The sequence below is a fragment of the Denticeps clupeoides genome, chromosome 12, assembly GCF_900700375.1.
Source record: "Denticeps clupeoides chromosome 12, fDenClu1.1, whole genome shotgun sequence".
In the NCBI taxonomy this organism is placed as follows: Eukaryota; Metazoa; Chordata; class Actinopteri; order Clupeiformes; family Denticipitidae; genus Denticeps; species Denticeps clupeoides.
The window spans coordinates 4,286,739-4,306,808 of NC_041718.1; the positions used below are offsets into that span (position 1 = coordinate 4,286,739).

General features: G+C 43.1%; 1 protein-coding gene across 6 annotated transcripts in view; it reads left to right on the plus strand.

Annotated features, from left to right (window-relative positions):
• flnba (filamin B a) overlaps window positions 1–20,070 on the plus strand; it is a 54,665-nt gene that overhangs the window by 10,743 nt on the left and 23,852 nt on the right. For all 6 annotated transcript variants that reach the window (XM_028997655.1, XM_028997657.1, XM_028997656.1 and 3 more), the window contains exons 2-16: window positions 7,059–7,307; window positions 7,402–7,499; window positions 8,842–8,989; window positions 10,504–10,622; window positions 10,754–10,828; window positions 11,370–11,532; window positions 11,809–12,009; window positions 14,902–15,039; window positions 16,026–16,152; window positions 17,287–17,423; window positions 17,807–18,000; window positions 18,119–18,232; window positions 18,332–18,475; window positions 19,662–19,785; window positions 19,867–20,027. In XM_028997655.1, the coding sequence (XP_028853488.1) occupies window positions 7,059–7,307; window positions 7,402–7,499; window positions 8,842–8,989; window positions 10,504–10,622; window positions 10,754–10,828; window positions 11,370–11,532; window positions 11,809–12,009; window positions 14,902–15,039; window positions 16,026–16,152; window positions 17,287–17,423; window positions 17,807–18,000; window positions 18,119–18,232; window positions 18,332–18,475; window positions 19,662–19,785; window positions 19,867–20,027 (2,192 nt within the window). The remainder of the gene's footprint in view (window positions 1–7,058; window positions 7,308–7,401; window positions 7,500–8,841; window positions 8,990–10,503; window positions 10,623–10,753; window positions 10,829–11,369; window positions 11,533–11,808; window positions 12,010–14,901; window positions 15,040–16,025; window positions 16,153–17,286; window positions 17,424–17,806; window positions 18,001–18,118; window positions 18,233–18,331; window positions 18,476–19,661; window positions 19,786–19,866; window positions 20,028–20,070) is intronic.

Below are 20,070 nucleotides of genomic sequence, written 5' to 3' on the forward strand. Positions count from 1 at the left end.
CTAGTTCACTGCAGAATTTATATAAACCATGTCATATGGAATAATTCGATTTACTCATCCAGTGGATCTCAGCCCTGTTCCTCCTGCTGCAATGATGCATTCCAGACTCCCCTTAATTAGGATCTAGGGATTATGATCATCGGAAGACGATGTTTCTCTCACGGCAAGAGTGGTGAAGAACCATCCAAAAGAAGCATAGAGGCCGGTGCCAAAATGTGTTGAACCGATGACCTGATTGTGAAATCTACCCTGAATTTTTATTTATTCTTTAGATTGGGTGATTGAATAGGTGCAACCGTCAAATTCCAGTAGATCTCTGGCAACAGAAGCAGGGAGATTTCACCACGCAGCGCTGTCATTGCTGCGTGGTGATTAAGTGAGAACCAGGTTTTTCCCTTCATTCCCTTCCAGTGGCGTCTCGTATTCACCGGTCTTAATGGATGTGCTGGGGACTAGTTTCAGTTTTATAAAGCATTACAGACCTGCCAGCCAGTACAATTTACATTTCCGGCATTTATCAGACGCCCTTATCCGGAGCGATTTACAATCAGTAGTTACAGGGACAGTCCCCCCCTGGAGACACTCAGGGTTAAGTGTCTTGCTCAGGGACACAATGGTAGTAAGTGGGGTTTGAACCTGGGTCTTCTGGTTCATAGACGAGGGTCTTACCCACTAGGCCCGTACCACCCCCTACCAGGAACTCTAGGAAAACATTTCTACTCAATTCAATGATGTCATGCATGCATGCATGTTTGTGGTTTATGTGTCTTATTCACTATTAATTAAAATGACCAGTAACCACCACAGTCATGCATTTATTTGTTATTTTTTTAATTAATACATATAAATATCTAATATAAACAGTATTAAGAGGCTTTTGCTTGCACTCCTTGTTTCATCCTTCTGCTAATCAGAGGATGAGAAAATTATTTACCCTCACTTTCATGTATAATATATTTCAGCCTAATACCCCGATATAATTTTATGGGGCTGTAGTGAAGGTTGTGTGTAACACACGATTCGTCATCAACTCCATAGACTGGTTGAGATTTCCCCCATATTCTTCCTCTAACGTGAGCTTGTTAAATATGAATTTTTACGTGTTTTTATGTGTTTCCCAGGTAGCTGCATGGCTTTATTTGGCCGCCCGTCCTTCATTCTGAATGAACGTTCATCGTGTGCAGAAACAGCCTTGGTCTCCGCCATTAAAGTGTTGTCCTGCTCTCGTTTGTTTGGTTTCCCAGACAACACCAGGCCGATGAACTTGAAATTCCCCTATTATCGTTTATCTCTCTTCCCAAATCACCGCCAACCAGCACAGACCACAAAGCTATCGCCTCGATTTCATGGAGCTCTGTTTTGGTACTGAAATTCAGGGTGGTGTTTTTAGAATTGTTTTTTTTTTTTTTTTGGGTGGTTTAGTCCATAAATAACCTGTTTCATTACATTTCAGTGGAGGCCTTTCTCTCTCTATTGGTCCATCATTGTAGACACTTTCATAACGGCAAGATTCTAATCTTCCCCCGAAAGGCTCATGTTCCTTTCAGTGATCTTTTAAAATGTGTTTGTCTGGTTCTTCCTGTGGCGTGCGGATACCTTTTTATTGTTTTCTTTCTGACAGCAGACCTCTTCTGAAATACATTTCCAGATGGCTCTTCAGCTCCTGGGCTTTGTGTCAATTGACAGCTTGCTCGAACCTGGACCAGGATCTTTCTTCTAAAGGTCTCGCAGAAATGTAGCCTGTATGCTTAACTCTTCATGTTTCAAACAAAGTCCCAAAGTCATTGTTTATTAGAACAGCACAGCACACGGTGACACAACAAACTGCTTCCTCTGTATTTAACCATCAGCCTTGGTGAGCAGTGGGCAGCCGTGACAGTGTGGCAGCCCGGGGAGCAGTGTGTGGGAACGGTGCTTTGCTCAGTGGCACCTCGGCGGATCGGGATTCGAACCGGAAACCTTCCGATTACAGGTCTGCTAGGCCATCGCTGCCCCACTAAAGCTAATGAGGCACTAATTTTACGGCACCATGAAATAGTTTTACATTCATGAGTTTAATGGGATGCCCATGCCTCGGTATTTCAAGTTATTCTGTTTTGAAATGGTGTTAAATTCTCGTCCAGTTTTTATTAAACAATTCTAATTATTCATGGTATGAATGTAAGTTTTAAAGCTGACGTATTAAACTTTCTAAACATACATCTTCGGTATATGTATATTATTACTTTTAAAATAAGTCAAGTTAACCGAACCACTGCGGCTGTCTTGATCATGACTGATGGCGCCTCTGCTGTGCCTGCGGTCATCCCTCACAGGAAGTGACAAGCCCCTGCAATGACACCGAGACTTCTGGGTAACGCTCCAGCCAGGCACGCCTCATTGTCAGCAGATGATGTCAGACCTCCGCAGGGCTCTCCAAGCGTTGTTCTGTCGTTACCTCTGTGGCTGGTGAGCCCAGGGGAAGCCCTTCCTCTCGCTCACCCCGTAACACAGGATGGCCATGATGGAGGAGGGTAGAACAATGGAGCAATTATTTATCCCGTTAGCCCATCAGCTCATAAATCCTTGGGGAGGAAAGGCAGGTCTCAAAAAGTGTTGAGTCCAGATCTCGTGTCCTATTTTCGAACCTCTTGGCTCTGAACTGCATATACCACTCCATATACAGAAGCTGCGCTTGCTGAACTGTCAAAATGGACTACGATGAATCAGCATGGATGTCCACTGCGTAATCCGAGAGAATTGGCTACAGGCGAACCTAGGTACTCTGAATAGGCATCCAGATATGAAAAGTAATATTGGTAAGGGTCACATTTGTCTGCCCCTAACAAAAGAAACATGTGGTTTTGTTACGCTGTTTCTGTAGAAACGCTATCTGTAGAAAGGTTGTTGGGTTCTTCAGGTTCTGATGGTTCCTTTTATTTTACCAACGAGCAAAATGGAGAAGTGGTGATTGGCGTCTGCCAACAGGAGAGTCGTGGTGTGGTGTGGGGTGGGGTGGAAGGTTGCCGTCTGCGCTCTAGCTGCTCACGCTACTCCCTGGCCCATGAGGGACGTGCTCCGAACATGCCCTTCTTGATGCGTACTGCTTCCTGTGTTGGAAGCCAGACGGCAGACGGACGTCTCCGGGGGGGACGTGGTGGGGCAGTGGTGGCCTAGTGGTTAAGGAAGCGGCCCCGTAATCAGAAGGTTGCCGGTTCGAATCCCAATCCGCCAAGGTACCACTGAGGTGCCACTGAGCAAAGCACCGTCCCCACACACTGCTCCCCGGGCGCCTGTCATGGCTGCCCACTGCTCACTCAGGGTGATGGGTTAAATGCAGAGGACAAATTTCACTGTGTGCACCGTGTGCTGTGCTGCTGTATATCACATGTGACAATCACTTCACTTTACTTTATGAGATCCCGGAATCTGGATGGCATGTTTGTTTGTTAGAGGAGCGAGGGCTGATGGGACTTTTCGGTTCACGTTAATGAACCTTACTCCCTGAACCTGTTCCATCTAACCTGGATCCCAACAAAAGAAACTTCTCGACGGCGTTCTCTTTCAGATATGGCAGCAAGGCCTGCTTGCCGTGCCAGATGGGTGTGGTTTTGAGCTTTGAGCTTCTCGTGTTCTGTTACAACAGACATGCTCAGTCAAGCACAGCAATCCCACCTAGATATGAAGAGATGAAGACTCCTCTTCCTCCTCTACAGAGTTATGGCGTACATGGTGAAGTCTGACACAAGACTTCTTGCTGTTGAAGCTAATGGACGATCGGATAGACCTGGCAAAGGACAAAGGGGGGACTGTCAACATGCAGCAACCCTCGCAGCTTTTCCCCGTAGCTGCGTCGCTGTGGTGCATGCAGGCTCCACGGATCGATCACTGTCTGCAGGTCCAATCTCTTCAGAGACGAAACGTCCCGCTGACGGACCATGTACATTTCACGGCTCAAAATACGTCCAAATGTTTGGACTTGGGACAGAGCGGCGTGCCGTCACCTTCACACATCTGTGTGGAGTTATTCTGTGTGAGCCGCGTGGGCTCGTCTCGCTCCAAATATCACTTTCAGAAATCTGTGTGTGATTTTCGAAATGAATGTTCGTAGTCCACGTGGGAAATGAAGGTGTCCGTCTCACCCCAAATGTTATTAAAGCGCCCCTGACATTGCAGAAACGGATTTGTTATCTGAAATGAAGCTTCGTTTCTTTTCTTCTTCGATATTAGTCAGGTTTGGCCCTGATTCTGTTGGCCGCAGAATCTGAGAGAAACTAAAATGAGAAACAGAATCCCGTGTGTGTGTGTGTGTGTGTGTGTGTGTGTGTGTGTGTGGCCAATCTGAGGTCTGTTTCCCTCACCGTTCCTCTCCCATCTCCCTCAGCTGATCCTCTAGAACAAAGTGGCTGCCATGGAGACAGCCCTATTACTCTCTGGGTTTTGTGTGGACGCCCTCTCATGTGTCCGTGCCCAGACGGGGGACGACCCGGTGCTGCGTCTTCCTGCAGACGGACACTGCAGCAGTGACGGGCTACAATCCCCAAAACTCTCTAATTGCAAATTAGCATAGAACATTGTTCACCCAACATGCTCAACAACACGCAAGAGAAAAAAAAAAAAAAAACTGATCTGAGGGTGTTCGGCATTGTCACCTTCTCACTATCCAGCAGAGCTTGAGGCTGCCAGGGACTCGAGTTCTTCTTCCACATCCTGCCATGTCGCTGTGTGGACTGAATAACTTTCTGAAAATCTTATTATATGACTTGTCTCTTTTGTGTCTTTATGTGTCCTTGAGGGTAGTTTTAAGATTTTATTTATTTATTTATTTTAATTTATCAGAATGTAATGCAGCGATTGCAAAGCTAGTCCAGTATTATGTGCGTATTATAATTATGGTTAGATCTTTTAATTTTAATTTTTTTTTTCTAAAGAAAGTAACTGTGTTCTTTGTAGAACCCGCTGTAGTGCCACACCTATAAGGAGGGAACTTGTGCTTGCATAAACTTTCAACAAGGGAGAAATGATTCGTTATTCTTACAGGGTCTCTTGGCAGAGGTTTATTCTTTTTCTGTAAGTTCTACAATTTATGTCATTTAGTCTGGATTCATTTTCAGTTTTATTTCCAAACCCTGTCATCGCTTCAGTTGGTATTTTTTTTCTTAAAACCTTTATCCAGTTTTCTTCCTTTTGACTCATTTTCCAGTTAATAGCAAGTTTTATGTGCTGAATGTTTTTTGGAGGATATTTTGGAATCAAAAAGTTAAGAAAATCATAAATTAAGATTTAACACACTGACCGCTTTTTATAACAATAATAATAATAAAGTCAAAACTCTCTGTGCCTGTAGAATCTGAAAAGCCCATAATCTGATCCTGCCAAGTAGTAAATCATTTTTATTTATTTATTTATTTATTTTTTACTCTGCGGACTGACTGGTGGTAAGGGAGGAGTCTCCTTCGTCCTTGGTCTCCCGTGGGAAACTGCAGTGCCATGCCCCGGTGGGAATTACACGCAGGAGGGAATCTCGCTCACCTCCCTCGAGTCTCGAGTCCACCACATCCACTCGTGTGCCACTGCGAACCTTTTTAACGGCCTTTGGATGTCCTCAAATGGAGCTCGGAGCGCACCCCACCATGCCCCCCCCCCCCCACCCCCCCCCCCCAGCAGCGTTAATCAGTCAGCGGGGGCTCGTATCTGTGGCCATGTGTGCTGAAAGTGTGCCGGGGCAGGTAGTGTTTAGGCTTCAATTCAACATGTTCTGGTGGCTTCGTTTCACAGGCAGCGATCTGGAATTTCAGCTTTTCCTTCACTGTGTGTGTGTGTGTGTGTGTGTGTGTGTGTGTGTGTGTGGAGATTTTATTTGTTGATGTGAATATCACGTTTCTGTATATGTATTTTTGGCAACTTCCAAATACTGAGCACTTCAAAGGATCCCTTTCAACGTTAAAGCCGGTCTGAACCTCTGCCCCTCCTGCAGGTCCCACCCCCCTCACGTCTTTGTTTGGTGTCTGTGCTCCAGTCTGGCCGGCTCTGGGAGGGCGTGGTTGCGCTGTAGCCCAAAGGTCAGCTGCTTGCTGCTTGGAGCTTTTATCCAGAGCTTTGCTACAGGATGTTTATTGGAGATCTGCTGATGGTGATCCCACATGCATATTACAAGTGGAACATGTGACTGCTGAAGTGACCAGTGGCTTATTAAGGCCTCCTGCTACAAAGTTATGGTCCCATATTTTCCTATTTTTTTTTTCGGTCCATATTTGCTCTGCTCAGGTGACCCCATTTAGGTGCTGTGCCTTTTCTTGCTCTAGTCACTGGTGAAACGTGTGACCCACAACTCCCCATAGATTTCCATGTTTCGGGGAATGCGTGTAACTAAAATGCGTGCATACATTTTGTGGTCAGTCAGATCTACTGCAGATCTTCCCCTACTTCCCCTAATCCTTGCAGATGTTGGTTATTTATCAGTGAGCAGCACTAGTCCAGAAACTTCCAAATCAAAAACCGTAGCCATCACAGTGGACTTCATGCAGTGGGGTCTTTGGCATTGAGATAATGTGAAAAATGTTGTTTCATTAAGTAGTTTTTTTATATATATATCAGGGTTGTCTCAGTGCTGGTGCTGTGTGCTTGGTACAGCCTGGTCTTTTTCTCAAGGTCATTAACATCATATCTTTCCGCACTCTGAGCAGAAATGCTGCTCAGAAGTTATTGGCAAGGCCAAAATGAAGCTCCACCCTTCTGCACCACCACGCACAGACGTAGTGCCTTCATATGGGGAATATTTGTCGAACGGTTAAAGGAACCACCTGGTCATTTTTCCCCACATTCCCTATTAAAAAAAAAAAAAAAAAAGTGTTTCAAGAATAGGAAAAACAAATCATCATTCGGGCCGTACGCATGCTTGGCATATAAAGTTTTATGGGCCTGTATAAACCCATGTGCATGTGCGGTTTCTTTTCTTTTCTTCCTGCACCTGTGGTGCTCACTGGAATTTGAGGATCTAATCCCCACGCGTCCACCCCATTCGTATTTACGTGTCTATGGTTATTATTTAGAAATTTGTATTATTAACTTGTTTTCAGACAGTAAAGCGATTGTCGATGGGAACCTGAAGCTCATCCTGGGTCTGGTATGGACCCTCATCCTGCACTACTCCATCTCCATGCCAGTGTGGGAGGACGAGGACGACGACGAGGCCAAAAAACAGACGCCCAAGCAGAGGCTGCTGGGATGGATTCAGAACAAAGTGCCTGACCTGCCCATCACCAACTTCAGCAATGACTGGCGCGATGGGAAGGCTCTTGGAGCGCTTGTGGACAGTTGTGCTCCAGGTCAGATGGCGTGTCCACTAATGGAACGTGTTATAAATGTTGTAGTGTAATCATGTTTGGAATGTGGTGGCTTTGTTTTGTTTCCTGATGGCAGGTCTGTGTCCTGATTGGGAGACTTGGGACCCGGTGAAGCCAGTGGAGAATGCTACTGAGGCCATGCAACTAGCTGATGATTGGTTGGGAATCCCACAGGTGAGCAGCACAGCTGATTGAATTGTTATTATTTTTCTCCCCATTGAAAGTTAATTCTCTGTATTAGATCAGTACTCTTGATATTCATTCCCACTTTATAAGTATAATACCTCACTCTTACATGTTTACATTTACATTTGCATTTAAGGCATTTGGCAGACGCCCTTATCCAGAGCGACTTATGTGCTTTCATGTTACCAATGATTAAGTGATCAATTCTGGTTCACTAGGTCCCACAACTATGAATACAATCTTATTATTCACTCTGTTGTAGTTTCTATACAAAAGTTAGACCATAAGAAGGTTACAAGTTAATCTAAATATTCTCTAAAGAGGAAGGTCTTGAGCTGCCGTTTGAAAATGCTCAGTGACTGAGCTGTTCTGACTTCAAGGGTCAATGTTAACTAATCTTGTAGCAGTAGAAGTGTTTGCAAATTGTTTTATGTATCTCTTTGTTTCTCTGTATTTGTGTATTTTTGATGTTGCTGAATGTGAGACCTTGTACTTCTGTTGAGTCCAGGACTGGTCTCCTCTGGTGAAACCATTGTAGATGCACCATTTACCTTGGAGTTAGCTCTTCATATTCAATAGAATAACCCACGTTTCAAGTTCTGAGAAATGGCTTTGGAACAATCATTGTTTAACTTGCAGGCGGTCTCTCCTTTTAAAAGCTGAACAAAACGTCTCAAAGGCAAACACTCAATTAGTGTAATTTAAAAGCACTAGCCCTTCACTTCAAACACACACCCAAATCAGGCCTCAGCAAACAGTGTGCTGCTATAATGCCATAAATGGCTTGTACGGATAGCTCAGTCCCCCACAGTGTCAATCATCTACTGAAGCATGGCATTGTGGGACTTAAGCCTATGTTCTGTTTCATGAAGTGGCAGTGGTGGCCTAGATGGTAACGAAGCAGAACCGTAATCAGTAAAAGGTTGCCGGTTCAAATTCTGAACCCTCAAGGTGCCACTGAGCAAAGCACTGTTCCCCACACACTGCTCCCCAGGCGCCTGCCATGGCTGCTCACTGCACACATTTACATTTACGGCATTTATCAGACGCCCTTAACCAGAGTGACTTACAATCAGTATTTACAGGGACAGTCTCCCTGGAGCAACTTAGGGTTAAGTGTCTTGCTCAGGGACACAGTGGTAGTAAGCGGGATTTGAACCTGGGTCTTCTGATTCATAGGCGAGTGTGTTACCCACTAGGCTACTACCACTACCACACCAAGTGTGATGGTTAAATACAGAGGACCCGTTCCGTTGTGTCACCTTGTGCTGTGCTGCAGCGTTTCACAATGACTATCACTTCACTTTCACTTCATCTTTTGTGTTCACAGGTGATCGCTCCAGAGGAGATCATTGACCCCAGTGTGGACGAACAATCTGTCATGACCTACTTGTCACAGTTTCCCAAGGCCAAAATGAAGCCCGGAGCCCCGCTCAAACCCAAACTCAACCCCAAGAAAGCCCGCGCCTATGGTCCAGGTATTTTTTTTTTTTTTTCATCCCATGTTTTTCGTTATTTTTACGTTTTTTAACTTAATTCTAACCTGAAAACCTTTTTTTTTTTTGCAATCATCGACACCTCGTTGTCCCCCTTAAGCTGCTCCTGTTAGGGGACGCACTGGTCTGGTTGCAAAACCTTTATGTCGGATACCCTTCCTGGAACAACCCTCCAAATTTAAATATTGAAACATCATTTAAATATAAAGGTGCTAAAAAAATTGGGTGTCCTGAGGACAAAGCCGAATGGCCTGCTGCACATGCATAACAAGGCTCTCTTTTTTTTTTTTATTAAACAAAGATTTCCCATCCTCAACGTGCCTTATGTTTGAGGCCTAATTTGTAGCTCCACAAAGGTCAGTCTCCTTTTTTAATTCCTCCCTTGATCCATAAGATTATGGGAACCTTTGGATGGGAACCTTTTTTAACCCTTGACTCTGACCCAGTCCAGTGCAGCACATTGAGTTAGGCAGATAATGTGGCTCACGACTTTACCGTGTTTCTTCAAGCCCGAGCTGAATTAGGGCTTGATGGTCCATACCATTTCTAAGTGTCTATTTTCATAAAACTGTCAGGATCAGGTCTGGAAGTTTCATGTCAGTCCTGTGTACTGTTCCCCTGATTCTAGAACGTTCTAACCTGTGTATGCATGTTAAAAGCTGCCCTGTTTGTGTCTGTTCTCCGACGGGTGGTTGTTGGTGATTTTTACCCATGGATTAAAACACCTGCCTTGTGAGTCGTGGAAATGCGTTCTACTTCCTCCCCATGTCTGGCTTCCATGGCAAAAACCAAACCGATAAATGATTCCAAATGATTACACTGAAACCCATAAGGATCCCAAGTGACATTATTACAGTTAAACAGACTGTACAAAGCAATGTCCTCCTCCTCAGTTCTTACTTGCCTAGTCAGGAAGGACATACACGCAGTGTCAGTTCAAGTCTCCAAGTGCCCTGTTCCTCAGGACGACTGTGGGGTCTTCCTGGTTGTACTTGTGTTATTTTGCTTTACATTTAATTAAAAAGATGGTTTTTCTTTAAGATTGTTTAAGCTATTAAAAAAGGTCACCGCACAGCCCCGTTATCAGAAGGTTCCCAGTTCGAATTAACTGATGAAATGTGGTAATTCAACATGGAGACTCATTTAGGGTTTTCCCTCCACATTTCTATTTTAAGCAGTTCTAAAACAGGGCAGCCGTGTCGAGCTTTACTGTAGCTTTTGCAGTACTGAGGGATAGGACCTGTGGTCCTTTTTTGAGATGGAGTTTTATGAACATACAAATCCTTAAAAACATGCTGAAAGACATTTTTGTGTTTGTCTTTGTGTTTTTCACAAATGTTACATTTTACACCAATTGTGACTCAAATTACTGTAGCTAGAGAATTACACATTTGGTGTATCAGTTGGGGTTTAGGGACCAACCTGCACATCTGCCTTTGACATTGGCAATATCTGGGCAGCACAGGTTCTGACCATTCACCACTGTCCAAACCCAGGTATCGAGCCAGTAGGGAACCGGGTGATGAAGCCAGCCGTCTTCACCGTGGATGCGTTCAGTGCAGGACAGGGCCAGGTCACGATCTACATCGAGGATCCAGAAGGCACTAAAGAGGAGGTCAGTTCATTTATGAAACCTTCCACGTGTATGGCACTGGGCTCCACCTGCCAGTCCAAATGTCCTGGTGATATCCTGAGTGAAAACTATTTTATTATTATTTTTTAATTGAGTATTTTGTCATTTTGCAGGTAAAGGCTGTTCCTAATGAAGGCAAGAAGACCTTCAGCGTGACCTATATCCCGCAAGTTGTGGGACCACACAAGGTATGTGGATTATAGAAAGGTGTCAAACCATCAACACCATGACTGGCTTACGTGGGTAGGAGGCACAGTACTGTGCAAAGTACCATAGGCAATAATGGAAGGTTCCCAGTAGCAACCCTGAAATTATTCAGAAATGATCTAAAAGTTTAAAGCATGAATTGGAACTAGGGATCTTTTATATCTAGAGATCTTTTGAAGGAACTTGTAAACTCTGTAAACTAATGAATGATCTACTAGCAAAAGTCTATAGGTGGAGAAAATATTGTATTGCTGCTCAGAGAACAATAACACAGTCTGTACATATAATGTCCTTTTTTCTCCATGTAACTTTTTCCCCTTTTACTTGCTTCAGCTTAGAGCTTTTTCTTTTTTTTTCCTTTTTTCCCCAGCTTTTTCTGATTAGCTTTTGTGCTTAAGACCCTTTTTTTTATATATATATATATATATACTGTATATGACTGCATCTGATATAACATTTGGCTCGGTCACTGAAGATTATGACCATGCTAATTAAAACGTGTCCCGTGTGTGGTCTACACAGGTGACTGTGCTCTTTGCTGGCCAGCAAATTCCTAAGAGCCCTTTTGAAGTGGATGTGGATAAGGCCCAGGGTGACCCTTCTAAAGTCACCGCTAAAGGCCCCGGCCTGGAACCTGTGGGCAACGTCGCGAACAAGCCCACCTATTTTGAAATCTACACTGCAGGTAGAGTCCATTTCCTGATCTGTAGCGCATTGTTTCCCTAAAGCTGGGCAATGACACAAAGGAGACTTTACATTTCAGACATTTTTTTCATAGTCTTTGAAGATTAACTTCTAGCTCCATTCCAGTGAACATTAACTGTTATGTAAAAATGTTTTCTAGAAGTTCTGTTTTTGTTCTAGAAGTTATTGTTCTTTTATTCATAACATCCTAATGTATAGATTTAAAGAACATATTGCAAAAACCTTTTGAATTTTGTGGAAAAAAATCGTTCTTCAGGTGCTGGAGTGGGTGAGGTCTCTGCAGTTGTCAGGGACCCTCAGGGCAATAAGGACACAGTGGAGGCCATCATGGAAGACAAGGGGGACAATGTGTACCGCTGCACTTACAAGCCACTTCAGGCTGGACCTCATACCATCACCATATCTTTCGGAGGCATCGCCATTCCTAAGAGCCCGTTTACGGTGAACATCGGCCCAGGTATGTATTTAACACTTGCATGCTCAGTAACCATATTTTAGTATAACGCATATATCAGTCCCCCTTCGGATATTAGCAAGATTAAAATTCATTTTCATACGGATCCATCTGGGAAGAAGGTAAACTGTTATTCTTGAGACTTTGCATGTGTTCATACTGTTCAAATTTTTGCTTTTGGTGGTTTAATACAGTTGATCAGACTTGTTTATTATTTATTTGTGTTGTGGATGCATTTATGAGGCCGGTTTGCTGTGTATGCAGAGCAATAGCCTCTAAAAGGTAAATAAGTTGAAGTGTCTGAAGGAGTTGAATGGTTGTGTGTGCAAAAAGTAAATAGGAACCTTTATTAACCTTATATAACCTTGATATTAGTAATTATTTTATAATATGTTTATTTCCCTTGTTTAATGAAAAGAATTGATGAACTTGAACAATGAAAAGTTGAGCACCCAGCATGCTGTTCACTCAGTCAACACCATGTCACTATTAAGGAGTTGCTTAGAAGCGCCTATTACTGTATTTTTTGGGGCTGTTTTGAGGAGCTTTGTGCAGCCCTGAAATTTGCATCACCTGAGGTGACTTTTCCTAAGGATTTACGCCATAGCTAATGAAGGTCTGGAACCATGCTTATAGTTACCGGACAACTCCAATGGAAAGGGATGCATAAACTTTTTTTTTTTTTTCTTTTTTCCTAATTTCATTATTTACACTTGTACAAAAAAATTCATTAACAAATTTTGCACAAAATTTAAGTTAGCCTTCTGCTCACAGCAACAGCCATTTTAAGCAGGGGCGGCAAGACTTTTGTAAGTGTTAGTGTGAGGCACATGGTGGTTGTGGCACTCTGTTACACGGCACACAGAACAATGCGTCTACAGACACTAGACTTCTCAGATCTAAGCTGGTTAATCTTTAGACAATTATCATTAACAAGCTGCTTAGTGTGTGTGTGTGTGTGTGTGTGTGTGTGAATGGATGGTACTTGTAAAACACCGAATTCCAGCTCTGTGAGGCAACTTTTCAGGGGCCAGACTCCACTTTGTTTCTCAATTTCCTTGCTTTTAGCTTGAATTGCCTTTCCAAATGAAAAAGTAACAGTGTTATCAGCTCACTGATTATGGGCTATTAGTTCTTTTTATGGAGGTTGCAGGTTTATGTGTGTGTTCCGAACAGAAGAGCCATTGTTTAATCAGGGTCGAATAAAACAATTGCTGCAGCGATCTCGCGCCCGCTGCGGAGCGCGCTGGTGAAAGATAAGCGCGTTAAGGCCTTCCCGAATAAACAAGCTGCTTTTCAGCACTTTCTGTTTGTGTGGTCCTCCAGCTTCGGAGCGCATGTGCTCCTTAAAATTCTTTCAAATTGTGCAAAGTCTGGCCCGGCAGCCCATTGTATTTGAGCAACAGCGCTTCCACAACACAAGTCAAGGCTGTGCTGTAAGATTCCTGTTGTTCTGTTGTAATGCAGCTCTATCAAGTCTGTTGAAATCAGGAGATTTGTGCTGCCCCACTCTCTTCTGGTCATTTCATAATAATAATTACAAAAAAGGGGGACTTGAATCGCTGAACTGAAACGAGCGTTTTCATTACATAAGTGAAGAAATCCTGGATTAACCGTACAGCAAATTCTGTGATGCAATGCTCCCAAGCGCACCAAGCCAGGTTCAATAATCTCAAAATCAACACAAAAACTACAATTCATAGACTTTTCTAGTAATTCACTTTTACAATAGTTCAGTAGATTGGCTGACATTATTCTCATCATACTGTGTAGCACTTTCAATATTCACTGGTACCAGGCGCTCACTGCACTCTGAGGAGCTGGGATGAACGTGGATGAGGCGATGGAAAGTAGATTTATGTCGGAAACGCCGGCCTCTGGTTCAGTGGCAGGGTTCGCCGGGACCACAGGATGCCATTACACAGCCTCCCTGTGTTTTCTGGGGCTTTATAAGGCCCCGGTGTGGTGGTTATGGTTTGGTGAGGGTGACCTCAGAAGTAAAGTAAAAATATTGAACGCTTGAGCTCCCGACTGCAACCGGCCTCGTTTAACACTGGTGTAGTCATTTTAGTTTTGCTTTTACAGCCGGGCGTAGAAATGCAGGAAACGCATTGTTACTTTCCGCCATAAATCGTTGTGGTGCGTGAACGGAGGCAGCCGGAGAGCCCAGTTAACTTTAATTAGTCTTAAACGCCTCCTAACTGCTCCAAAGCATGTTTTGCAGTGATGTTATTATGGCTGCCGTATGACTTCTCATCACCCTGAAATGGGTTTAAATGATGGATTGGTGCACAGTACCAAAAAGCGACTTATTTTTCAGAAGGTTTTTCTTTTGTAGAACCAAACCAAATAATCCAAACTGTTTGAGTGTCTTGTGTGAATGTCTGCTTTACAAGGGACCATGGGGAAGGTCCTGAAAGAGTTTCGAACCCTTGTTGCTGCTTTTCTTTTCTTTACTTTTATTTCATTATCAATTCATGAAACTGCGTATGTTAATAGTGGAAGGAAAGAGAGAAAACTGAACTAATTCATGAAATATACTTTTTCTTCTTTCGGCACTGTGAAATAGACAATTTGTAGAATCTCTGTTGGAACTGCTGCTGCTAAACTAGTTTATCTGCATAATTATGTAGCTAAACGAGAAAGTGATCTTTAGCCATTTGTGTGGAAATAGTTCATCCATTTTAAACTGCTTTTAAAAAAAAACATAAAACCTCATGATCTGGGTTAGAGAAATAATTACACACCAACAGAAGGATACAAATAATTATCAAGTGGTAGTTCTTTTTTTTTATTTTTTTTTTTATTGATTTTGTGGATTCTTTTGACCTCAAAAAGCCAAAATGCTTAGCGCAAAGTATTTAAAAAATATCACTTTTTTTTTGCCCCTTCTAGCCTCCATGCCTGGTGCGTGTCGGGCTACTGGACGAGGGCTGCAGCCCAGGGGGGTGAGGGCCAAGCAGATCGCTGACTTCAAAGTGGACACTCGCAACGCCGGAAGCGGAGACATCAAAGTCACCGTAAAGGGCCCCAGTGAGTCCATGTCCTTCTCATGCTAGTCGTTTTCATCTAGTCCCTTTCAGTCCAGTGTGAAATCGCTGCACCCCATCCATGGCTTTCTGACCCCTGACCCCTGTGACTGAGAGCAGGGAAAAGCGCTTTTGAACGACAGGCCTAAATATGGGTGTGGGCAGGCCGACCTGTGGCATAGGCAAACGCTAAGGGCGTCATCCATCCAGGCGGCGCCAAAACCAGAGGAAGGGGGGGGGGGGAAAAAAACACTTTTTCAAAACTAGTTTGTATTAATGTGTCTTACAATTAAAAGAACAACACGTGAATTTACCTTTGTAGCAAAGCCTATTAAGTAGTAGTAGTAAAAATATGTACATTTCCTATGAGCCCCCCCCCCCAATAGCCAACATGGCTAATAATCTCCAGGTTCACAACATGGTCTAAAGGTGACACCTTAAAAACAGGATTTTGTTGCAAGAGAAATGCATAAAAATCCCAGTTCGGACCTCCACAATGCTGTTTTTTATTTTTGTGTGCAAGCACAGAAAAAAGTGGCATTCTGAACACACCCTTAGTGGAGCTTATTTTACGCCATCAAGTGTCACCCAGGACTGCGCCGTTCTGACTGTGACTCCCCCACCCACCATTAAATCTTGTCTAGGGCTCCAAATTTGGTAGGGCCGGTCCTGGCTGTGGGCATCCCCCCGCCTAGAATTCCTGCTGCCCAGCTGGCATCGCCCGAGGCACAGTGCCTGCCAGTCGTCTGGTGACTAATGAGGTGCCCAAGTGACTGGCACCACGCTGCTCTCCAGAGCCTCTCGCTTGTTAGCGTCTTTAACAGGTCACGCTGGTGAACTGGGAGGGCTGTTAACGGTAAATTAGCTGCTAAGCGGAGGCCTGGGGTCATGTGTTTAGATCCAGTTCTGTTTATATCCAGTTCCACTTATGTTAATCCAGTAATTGTTTCTGATTGTTGCTTCCTGTTTTCGTGCCACTGTTTTTAACAGAGGGCCTGGAGGAACCGTTGAAGCAAAAGGAAGCCATGGATGGGGTGTACGCGTACGAGTATTACCCACATGCCCCTGGCAAATACACAGCGACCATTGCGTGGGCCGGTCAGCACATTCCCAAGAGGTACATGCTCATGATGTCCAAAAAAACACTCAGAATATGACTATGTAGGTGATCAATTATGATTATTAATCATGTTTCATGGTTCATGGTTTTACGTTAATCATGGTAGCATTTGCTTGTATGCAACATTTTAATGGAACAGAACCACACTACATTATATTTTATGTACAACACTTTGAGCCGGGGCTGTTTATGAATGGGCTATATAAATAACATATAATAATTAATATACTATATTATAATACCCACCTAGAGTGTTTTCATCTCTTGCCAAAAATAGCCCTGGCTTGTTGACCATTTTTTGTTAATTCTGTCTAAATGTTCATGATCAACCAGTGCATTTGACAGTGCGAGGCCTTTTAACCATGGTTTCCCGTGGTGCACTCCTTTCATTAGCATGAACTGCTGAATGTGGACAGGTTGTTCTGTGTGTGTGTGTGTGTGTGTGTGTGTGTGTGTGTGTGTGTGTGTGTGTGTGTGTGTGTGTGTGTGTGATTTAATTAGCTGAAGGGGCCATGAGAAAAGCAATTTATTGTTCACAATGTTTGTTTATGGGATTTTTATGATTTTAAATTAAATGAGAAATCTGTTCCGATATAGGAAAAAGTTTCAGTTCAGTTTCTTGGTGGTTGAGAATCTGGGCATGTGACAAGGTGACAAGGCCCCAAAGTGCCTCATGCCATCACCAGTGTGTTATCTGTCAATACAATGTATTTTCATCTTCATAGAGCGATGGAGGAGGTGGTCCGGTAGTGAAACTCTGCCTGAGTAAAGGCGTTGACAGACTTTTCATGAATAAGACAGGAATTGGCTTTCAACTGGAATGTGCTGAAATGCCTCGCATAGTTAAGGAATGAGACTCAACAATCACTCTCCAGTTTTTCTAGATTTGCTCATCTGGATTCCACCACAACTCAGTCAGGACATCAGTTAACACACACACACACACACACACACACACATTCTACAGCTGTCACTGATCTCATGTTGTCATTACATACCTGCTCAAGGGCCTCAATAAATTAGAGCTAACTAAAACATATTAGCCGGTCTTTATTTTCACCCCAAGGGCTTGTGCCTTATTGATGACCGAAGGATATTAAGAAGTTTAAATTGACCTTAATTTCTCATCAGTCCTTTCGAGGTCCAGGTGGGTCCTGAGGCGGGTCCTCAGAAGATCCGGGCGTGGGGTCCTGGCCTGGAAGGTGGCATAGTGGGCAAGTCCGCCAACTTTGTGGCCGAGTCCATCGGTACAGACGTTGGGGTTCTGGGTGAGTTTTTAATAGTCGTCCTCCTCTCCTTTCCTGCCCTGCCTTTCATTTTTGAAGCTCAGCCAGTGGCTTATAATACACATGCAGCATAATCCTCCGGGTTTAATAACTCATAATTAAACGTCGGAAGGATTTAATTATGTGGAGCTGTAAAATGAGCTTTCCCTGGACCAATGATTTATTATTTTTTTTACTTTCTGCAGGCTTGTCTTTACTTTAAAGAACCAATTACACTGTAGTGCTGTCTGGCAGGACTCTTTATGATTGAGCAGAATGGTCACAAGGGTCCACTAAATTAAACCTGTATATCCATTTATAGCTGTTGGAAGTGCTCAAGAACCAGGATCCTTGACCTCAGCATTCATCCTTTCGTTTGTTTTCAGGCTTTGCAATCGAGGGTCCCTCTCAGGCCAAAATTGAGTGTGAGGACCAGAACGATGGCTCGTGTGACGTGAAATATTGGCCCACAGAGCCAGGGGAGTACGCAGTTCATGTGATGTGTGACGACGAGGATATTGAAGACAGCCCCTTCATGGCGTACATAGTCCCTGACAACAATTCCAACGATGCTGACTTGGTGAGTTTTTCCCAGTGGAGATTTCCCATCTGCTTTTGAAAAGTGAGTGGGTGGTCCTGTCTTTGGGTCTTCACTGTTCCTGTGAAATGACTTTCAGTTTGACTCTGCTGGTTTTCAGGTGAAAGCATATGGACCAGGCCTGGAAAGGACTGGCTGTGTGATTAACAAACCCGCTGAGTTCACAGTGAATGCAAAGGATGCTGGGAAGGGTCCCTTAAAGATCACCGCTCAAGTGAGCATCGAGTTTTGCATTTCTCTCTCTCTCTCTCTCTCTCTCTCTCTCTCTGTGTAAATAAACTTTCTTTTTTTTTTTTTTTTTTTTTTTTTACAGAATGCTGATGGGGTTCCTATTGACATCAAGGTAAAGAGCAAAGGAGATGGAGTCTTTGGCTGCTCTTACACCCCAACTAGTGCAGTCAAACACACAGTGGCAGTAACCTGGGGTGGGGTCAGTGTACCCAACAGCCCATTCAGGGTAAGCGTACCCAAGTCTGAAGAGCCTGTTAATGAGCTAGATCAGAGTGTTGAACCCAAGGTGGCAACTAATAATTTTAGTTCCCCTGACCTCAGCCCAGACCCTGTAGTCTCTGCTATGCATGTTAAAAATACTAACCTCAGTCCGCCACTGTGTGGTGCATTTGTGGATGATGACCTCATTCAGACGAAGCTGAAACCTGTCATCATCATCACAACATACGAAGCTGTGCGGCGTATCACGTCCATCACCGTCGAGTACATTTAAACAATGTGTTTACGGGGCATTTGAAAATCATAAAGTCCAGTCTGACAGATGATTTTGAAAAAACGGGACATTTTAAATGTTTGATTGGAATTTCAATTTGCCAAATGCAAAAAGCTTGGGGGAAAAAATCTTGTAATTCTTGTAAGTGTTTTGAAATGTTATACTGATGATTATGTCCTTATATTTAAAAATGTCAGTTTTATATATTTTTTTATATTTGGAAATTCTCATTTGTTTTTAATAAAATGAAATAAAATAATAAATAAATAAAAAAGTCTGATTGATCCAAAAGAATAATTTAAACTGTATTTTGTTCCTCTCAATGAGTAGAGAAGATTTGTGGAAATATAAAAAATATATACATATATTATTAAAAAATATAAATAAAGCATTTTTTGATGTATAAATCCATGTCATCCTTCCCTTTTGTGAGATTCTTCACAGCCAACTGAACTCAAGAGCCTTAAAGGCGGACTGATCCTCTACCATCACTACAACTAAGACTTCACTAAATGTTTTTTCGAAATAAATCTTAGTGCTTTTTGTATGTAATGAAATCACGGTGATAAATGTTTCAACCATGTTTTGTTTTTATTTCCTGTATTATGTACTTTTGTATATCTGTATGTCTGAGTATTCAGTGATGTATAATGATTTCAGAAGAGACTATGAAATAATTTTGCATGTGAAAAATCACATTTTCATTTTGTAATCGGTGAGCAGGGGAATAATCAAATGTTGCTTGTGGTTTTGAAAGCACATGATTTCTGGGGTTTGAAATAAATTAGTGACACCTGGGGTTCTGAGGTTATGGGTGCTTTTCGGTTCAATGTATGATTTTTATTTTATATTGGAAACTTCCATGAATACACATTTTTATTATTTTTATGGTTGACCGTACAACGTTTTGTATCTTCAGGTGAATGTGGGTAAAGGAAGTCACCCCCACAATGTGAATGTGTTTGGCCCAGGAGTAGAGAGGACTGGACTGAAAGCCAATGAGCCTACACACTTCACTGTGGACTGCTCTGAAGCTGGTGAAGGTAAAACACACACACACAGCCTTTATGATTCAGATTATCCATGCACTCAGCTCTAGAACAATAACATGTTCTTTTATGCAGGTGACGTAAGTGTTGGAATCAAATGTGACGCCAATATGATCAGTGACAAAGAAGAGGACGTGGACTTTGACATCATCTCCAACCCCAACGACACAATAACCGTTAAATACATTCCCCCTGCCTCTGGCAGGCTCACAATCAAAGTCCTTTTTGCTGACCAGGTGTGTGTTTTTTGTGTGTGTGTGTGAGATCAGGCTGTGAGAT